This window comes from Arachis ipaensis, chromosome B10 (genome assembly GCF_000816755.2).
Source record: "Arachis ipaensis cultivar K30076 chromosome B10, Araip1.1, whole genome shotgun sequence".
Classification (NCBI taxonomy): Eukaryota; Viridiplantae; Streptophyta; class Magnoliopsida; order Fabales; family Fabaceae; genus Arachis; species Arachis ipaensis.
Window position 1 is genome coordinate 96,932,712 of NC_029794.2, and position 8,284 is coordinate 96,940,995.

The following is an 8,284-nucleotide window of genomic DNA, read 5'->3' on the forward strand; positions in this document are numbered from 1 at the left end:
ATACAAAAATATCAAAATTTTTACAATGAATTAACATTTGATCTACACATAATGCAGGTTTTACACTAGTACAAATATACAATCAGGTGCACGGGCATTTTACAAATAAGTGAAATAACTAGAAAGTTAAAATTATTGTGAACGGTAAAGGAAAAAAACAAAGAAATATCTCCGTTCTTCACCAAAGGATTTCCGATTTCTCTGTTGAAATCATTAGTAATCATACGTTAATTTTACTTAACCCTGTTTTAAATTTTAATACACAGCTTGATTAGTAATCATACGTCCATTGTTTTTTGACTATTTTCTGAACGAGGGGCAATTTGGGAATGGAGGATGCCAGGTAAGCCATCCACGTCAAAAGCATAACTGAAGTCTGAGGACGTGTCTGACACGTAGGGCCCACAATGAGCATTGTGCTTGCCACGTGGCATATTCTTATTAATTTTCTTCATCTACCAATGGGACCATTTTTCCGTTGATAAAAACTGAATATTATTTCCCTCACTTTCTTTTTGTGACCTCTTAAAACAGAGAGAAGAAAGTGAAAGCAAGCAAGAGAGAAAAAGTGAGAAACAGACACGCTTCCGATTCTTCTCCGGCGATAAACTTCCGGCAACTCGCACCGGCAATTTCGCCGATCCATTTTCTCTATGTTTCGGTAAGCACCATTCGGTTACTATTTTCGGCGAAGAAATCAAAGCTTACGCGTTCCACATTCTCCTAAAACCATTTCTGGATCGAGTCTTCTACTACAAGCTCTCGTCGGTGATCTTCTTCAACCTTTTTTCGGCTTCGGTTCGCTTTTGAACTTCCTATTTAGCCTCCAGATCCTTGCCTTGTTAGCAGAGAGTGGTTTTCTAGGGTTTGAGTACACTTCACTTTGTTTAAGCTCTTGAACTTTGTGGCTACTTTTGGTATCTCTGTTACTGTGTACGTTTCTTCTTCCTTTCTGCTAATGCCGCTGTTTCGTCTTCTTCCACACTGTATTCTTTGACTCATTCTGCTGGTTTTCAAATCTAGCCGTTGTATATCTATATAAAAAGAAACAATTTTTTTTCTTTCTCTTAACCCATTTTGGGAATGAGCTTACTCTGAAGTTGAGTTCTGTTTTCATTTTCCAAATTCGCAGACTTTGAACCTCTTCATTTCTTTTTCCCAGCTTTGTTTTCACATGGGTCTTTAGTGTCTGAAAATGCGAGCAGTTTCAAACATGAGGGTGCTTCTCCGCTTCTTCTTCTCGGGTTTTCTTCTGGCGGTGTCGGTGGCCGCCGTGAGTCCGTCTCTGAACGACGACGTGTTGGGATTGATTGTGTTCAAAGCTGACATACAAGATCCCAAGGGAAAGCTTTCATCTTGGAACGAAGACGATGATAACGCGTGTGGTGGTGGTTGGGTTGGGGTGAGGTGTAATCCTAGATCCAACAGGGTCATTGAGCTCAACCTTGATGGCTTCTCTCTTTCTGGGAAGATTGGTCGAGGTTTGTTGAGGTTGCAGTTCTTAAGGAAGCTTTCACTCGCCAAGAACAACCTCACTGGTGGAATAAGCGCCAACATTGCTCACATTGAAAATCTTAGAGTCATTGATTTGAGTGATAACAATCTCTCAGGAGAAGTTCCTGATGATTTTTTCCGACAATGTGGGTCCCTAAGGGCTGTTTCCTTGGCCAGGAACAGGTTCTCTGGGAAGGTTCCTTCTAGTTTGGGCTCTTGTTCTGCTGTTGCTTCCATTGATATGTCTTCTAACCAGTTTTCAGGTTCTGTTCCTGCTGGGGTTTGGAGTTTGAGTGGTCTCAGGTCTCTTGATTTGTCTGGGAACTTGTTGGAGGGTGAGATTCCAAAAGGGGTTGATGCTTTAAAGAATTTGAGGAGCATAAGCCTAGCAAACAATCAGATTTCAGGAAAGATTCCGGAAGGTTTTGGAAGCTGCTTGCTCTTGAGATCTGTTGATTTTGGTGAGAATTCGCTTTCCGGTACCCTGCCGGGGGATTTGAAGGATCTAAAATTGTGTAGTTACCTTGGTTTGCGTGGGAATGCTCTCTCAGGAGAGGTTCCTGAGTGGATTGGAGAGATGATAGGCCTTGAGACATTAGACCTCTCGCGGAATAGGTTTTCTGGTCAGGTGCCGAATTCTGTTGGAACTCTTCAGTCATTGAAGATGTTGAATTTGTCTGGTAACAGTTTCACTAATAACCCGCCTGAGTCTATGGCAAATTGCACTAGCCTATTGGCCTTGGATGTTAGCCATAATTCGATCTCTGGTGCTCTTCCATCTTGGATCTTCAAGTCAGATTTGGAGAATGTTCTGGTATCTGAAAACAAGGCGCGAGGTGGCTTGAAAACTTCTTTGTTTTCCTTGGCTGAAGTTGCAGTTCAAAGTCTTAAAGTTTTGGATTTTTCTGATAACACATTTTCTGGTGAGATTCCATCTGCTATTGGAGGTTTAAGCAGCTTGCAGTTTCTGAATTTATCACAAAACTCCCTTAGAGGTCCTATACCTGCTGTAATTGGTGAATTGAAAATGTTGTCTAGTCTTGACCTGAGTGAGAATCATCTAAATGGAAGCATACCTTGGGAAATAGCTGGAGCCATGTCCTTGAAGGAGCTGAGATTGGAAAATAATTTTTTAGTTGGGAAAATACCAACTTCCATTGAGAACTGCTCTTCTTTATCAACTTTGTAAGCTCTCTTTCCTTTACCCTTAATACATGTTTCATTGTAGCAAGTGAAGTCTTGGTTCGTATATTTCCAGTTGGTAGTTTTGGTTGGCCCATTTAGTTGATTTTGTTTAGGTTTCTTTCGATATATGGATTTGCTTCAAAAAATGTCTATTTGATTGAATCTGATATGCAACTTTGTCGTTTTTGCCATATTATTGCCTGACCATTATGCCTATATTTTCCTGATTAATATTTGTAAAAAAATCATCCAGTAAGATCCTACATTCTTTTTCTGTTTTTGGCTCTAATCCTCAATTTTGCCTTCTTTTTTATTCCTTCCCTTTATTTATGGTTCATTGTGTAGGATCCTGGCGCAGAACAGACTGAGTGGTTTGATACCTGCAGCAGTCGCAAAATTAACCAACCTACAAACTGTTGACTTCTCATTTAACAACCTTACTGGAACCCTTCCTAAGCAATTGGCCAACCTTCCCAATCTAGTTTCCTTCAATTTATCTCACAACAATCTACAAGGAGAACTGCCAGCAGGTGGTTTCTTCAACACCATTTCGCCTTACTCTGTTTCCGGGAATCCATCCCTTTGTGGCTCTGCTGTGAACAGATCATGCCCTGCTGTCATGCCCAAGCCTATTGTTCTAAATCCCAACACTTCCACTGACTCTGGCTCGGGTACACTACCACCAACTATGGGACACAAGAGAATCATTCTCAGCATTTCTGCACTCATTGCCATTGGTGCAGCTGCTGTCATTATAGTTGGTGTAATTGGCATCACTGTTCTGAATCTCCGTGTTCGGGCCACTGAGTCTCGATCTCCAGCCACCCTCACATTTTCTGCTGGGGATGAATTCAGCCATTCCCCAACTACAGATGCCAACTCTGGCAAACTTGTCATGTTTTCAGGCGAGCCTGATTTCAGCTCTGGAGCACATGCCTTGCTTAATAAGGATTGTGAGCTTGGACGTGGAGGGTTCGGAGCTGTATACCAGACAGTTCTTAAAGATGGACGATCGGTCGCCATAAAGAAACTCACTGTATCCAGCCTTGTCAAGTCCCAAGAAGATTTTGAAAGAGAAGTGAAGAAATTAGGAAAAGTCAGACACCAAAATCTAGTGGAATTAGAAGGTTATTATTGGACTCCATCACTGCAGCTCCTTATATCTGAGTATGTCTCAGGTGGCAGTCTCTACAAGCATCTCCATGAAGGATCGGGTGGAAACTTCCTCTCATGGAATGAGAGGTTCAATGTGATTCTTGGGACAGCAAAGGCCTTAGCTCACTTGCACAACTCAAACATTATTCACTATAACATTAAGTCTACCAATGTCCTTCTTGACAGCTACGGCGAACCAAAAGTAGGGGATTTTGGTCTAGCAAGGCTGCTACCAATGCTTGACAGGTATGTTCTGAGTAGCAAAATTCAAAGCGCCCTTGGCTACATGGCACCCGAGTTTGCCTGCAAGACAGTGAAAATTACCGAAAAATGTGATATTTACGGGTTTGGAGTCTTGGTCTTGGAGGTTGTTACAGGGAAGAGGCCCGTTGAATACATGGAGGATGATGTGGTGGTACTCTGTGACATGGTGAGAGGCACATTGGAAGAAGGCAGGGTGGAGGAATGCATCGACGAAAGGCTACAAGGGAAGTTCCCAGCAGAGGAAGCGATTCCGGTGATGAAGTTAGGCTTAATATGTACCTCACAAGTGCCATCCAATAGGCCTGATATGGGAGAGGTTGTTAGCATACTGGAGCTGATAAGGTGCCCCTCCGAAGAACAAGAGGAGTTGGTATGAATCCCATGAGTTTAACTTGCATTCTTCATTACAATGATGAGCATGGATGGCGGGTTATCCGGCGACGAAGAATCCGGTTTTATTTATTGAGAGAAATTAATTGTTGGAAAAGAAAAAAAAAAATGTTATCTTTTGATTTACAATTTCTTGTTCTTGTTGGGGTTTTTTTTCTTCTAGTCTGTTTCAAGATTTCTCTTCTCTGTATGCTACAACTAGGATGCCGGATTCCTTTTCACCGGGTTCCATTTTGGGCCCCATTTGATGATGAAAAAACCCTTTGGAAATTGTTGCTCAATTACTCATATTTCATATTTTAGTTTGTCTGCTTATTGGTGTCTCATTCGTTGTACCGAAAGCTTTTCCCTAAACTTGGGGGAATGATGATATTGTCATGCTCTTCTTATGAGGCGTATGAAAGAAGGTAGAATCGGGACACATTTAACATTATTGTGAATTTGATATGCTACATGATGGATCTAACTCTGTCAATTAATAATGGAGTTTTAGTTTTTGGGGTTGAGGCACTTGAAATTTTTGATATCCATATAATCTAGGAGGTGCATTAATTGAGTTCAACTTCAACACTAGAACTAGCGGGCTCCAACATGATCCTTTATGTGATGGCTAGGGGTGTGCATGGACCGGGTGAAATCGGGTTTGATGCGATCCAGACCCGGCCCGAAAAATATACCGGGCTTATTTGTTAGACCCGAACCCGACCCTAGACCCAATGAAACCTATACACTTTCGGGCCACGATTATACCGGGTAAAAATCGGGTGAAAACCGAGCCGTTAACATTATATTACCTTGATACCTTCTTGTAAGTTAGCATGTAAAAATATCCAAATTTCTAAGATTCCAACCATTATTTGACATGATAAAATTCACTTAGAAAAATATAATAGAACTAACTCTTCTCTAAAATTAAAGTATAACCATAATCAATACTAATATTGTCTAATAACACCAATTATTTAAATCAATACAAATAAAACAAGATTATGCATTAGTCTAAAGTCTTATGCATTTTAAACATAAAACATTAACTTATAGTCTTATACATAATGACTAATAACACAAAATATTAAGGTTTACAATACTTAAATTTCACATAATAATAGCCATCATCCATCACTAATAACACAAAATATTAATTGTGTATGATGACCGGGCCACCGGGCCGATTTCGGGTGACTCGAGCTATGGCCCGGATCCGACCCGAAATAATGACCGGGTCTACTTTTGAGACTCATACCCGGTCCTAGACCCAATAAAATCATATCAAATTAGCCCCTAAAGTGTTCGGGACCGGGTCGGGCCATGCACACCCCTAGTCATGGCAAAGTTGAACCAACAAAACATTTTCTCTAACTTGACATTGTTTTGCCCCTTCAATTGGTCAAGCACTGATTTCGTAGCTGGAATGGTCTGGCTGTTAGGCAAAAAATGAAAAATGAATTTGACCGATAAGATTAGGATGCTTCCATTCATTCACTCATAAAAAAATGTGTAGGTGTAATTAGAAGAAAATGCCAACTTGTACAAAGTCAAAAGTGGATGTAAGAGCCATGGGGCTCCAGAGAATCTTTGCACCCACTTTTGGGAAATTATTTAAAATCTAATAATAATGATTTCATATAATAATGGGGATGGGAAGAAAAGGCTTCCATACATATGAGAGCGCATGCCTTGATATCATGCTGGCAAATAGTGAATCTCTGTTATGAGATTATATAATATTACATGATATGATGCTGTCGGAATAGAAGCTCTCTTTTTCGTTATTAATTATAATTATTAATTTATTATAGACTCACAGTCACGGTAGACAGCAGTACTCCGATTATTATATATTGCTTGCTGCCCATGTTCCTGCCTTTTAGGCTTTTCATTTTCTCTCTTTTTTTTTTTCGTTTAACTATTTTTGTGTGTGGATATAACTATATCATGTGCTAATGCTTTTATATGGAAAATTTCTTCATTCCTTTATGCTGAAACTCAGTTTCCTTTCGAGCTTATTATAGATTTTACCTCACTGTAATAGTACATACAGTAGGAGGTTAAATTTTATATTTTAGCAATTTGAATTTTTCCATCGAAGCCAAAGTTCTAGCTTTATTATTTGATGGAATCTTGGTCAGTACTTGACCGCGCTAAATCCAATACCTTTTATATTGTCTTCACAAAGAAAAAGAAATGTCAGTTCTCATTCCTCGATCCAAATTTAACCCTTGGTTTTGTTCTTTTCTTGTAATCAGGCCAATTGGGACTCGTAACAACATTTTATTTTTTATTAAAATTATTGATAATTTGCATTGATTAATAATAGCATGATATAATAGTTGTGCTTATTAAAAATAAAAGATAATAAGAATCATTTACACAGTTATCTAAGCTTCTAGAGCATATTTTATTCCAATTTTCTTCCCCTCCAAACATAAAAAGGCCAAAATATGGAGGGAAGCGCTCAGTGAGTTGTCCCTATACTGTAGGATGGTGCTTGCTGTAAATTAATATATGAACGAAGGGTGTTGGGCCCAAAGTTAACCTAATTCATTGGCTTTCTCATTGTCCTCTATTAACCACATGGAGTCATGGACCATTTCTCCTTATTCCACTATTTCGAGAATCTAAATCAATATATCTCAACGTGCATCTCAAACAAATTTACCTTATTATGTAAACTTGAGTCAATCCTGTGTATTAGTAGTATTGTCACTAATGAAATAAAAAAATTGAATTTTCTTCTTACATTTTTTTTTCAGAATCTTACTAACTGCTAATACTTCAAAGATATTGATTAATATCTGAAAGTGAATTTTTTAATNCCAAAAGTACTTTGATGCATTATGATAGTGGATCATAAAATTAGGATTATATTGAGATGGGAAATTTGATGGCAGACACCATATTGTAGTGCTAAATGATAGTATTCTCTATTAGTTTAGTACTTTATTTTTGGGGTAAGGCAATTGAGGGTGTTGACTTCAGTCTTTGTTGGAGTATGAGACTCTGATTCCCATAAAATATGAGAAAACCCATTAATTTTCCTGAAAGCATTTATTACTACTGCATCTTGTGTTCGCGGGCCTTTAATTGGTATTTAAAAATCAAAGATAAGCACTTAAAATACTAATTGTTACCTGAGATGTACCTTAAATTTAAGGAAGAAAAAATATAGGAATTTAACTATAACATAAGTGAATTTAAGTTAATTTTTTGTATTTTTAATTTTAAAATTTAAAAAGTTAGAGAAATAAAGAATTATATATATATATATATATATATATATATATATATATATATATATATATATATATATATATATATATATATATATATATATATATATATATATATATATATATATAATTCTTTATTTCTCTAACTTTTTAAATTTTAAAATTAAAAATACAAAAAATTAACTTAAATTCACTTATGTTATAGTTAAATTCCTATATTTTTTCTTCCTTAAATTTAAGGTACATCTCAGGTAACAATTAGTATTTTAAGTGCTTATCTTTGATTTTTAAATACCAATTAAAGGCCCGCGAACACAAGATGCAGTAGTAATAAATGCTTTCAGGAAAATTAATGGGTTTTCTCATATTTTATGGGAATCAGAGTCTCATACTCCAACAAAGACTGAAGTCAACACCCTCAATTGCCTTACCCCAAAAATAAAGTACTAAACTAATAGAGAATACTATCATTTAGCACTACAATATGGTGTCTGCCATCAAATTTCCCATCTCAATATAATCCTAATTTTATGATCCACTATCATAATGCATCAAAGTACTTTTGG

At 37.5% G+C, this 8,284-nt stretch overlaps 1 protein-coding gene across 2 annotated transcripts; it reads left to right on the plus strand.

Moving 5' to 3' along the window:
* LOC107623057 (probable LRR receptor-like serine/threonine-protein kinase IRK) lies at positions 506 to 4,877 on the plus strand. 2 transcript variants are annotated; one of them, XM_016325190.2, is made up of 3 exons: positions 506 to 933; positions 1,163 to 2,679; positions 3,025 to 4,877. In XM_016325190.2, exons 2-3 carry the CDS (start codon positions 1,196 to 1,198, stop codon positions 4,472 to 4,474), a joined length of 2,934 nt encoding a protein of 977 aa, XP_016180676.1. In that variant the 5' UTR covers positions 506 to 933; positions 1,163 to 1,195; the 3' UTR covers positions 4,475 to 4,877. The 2 variants fall into 2 exon arrangements, with proteins under 2 accessions (XP_016180676.1, XP_016180675.1); XM_016325189.2 differs by having other exon boundaries at positions 506 to 2,679.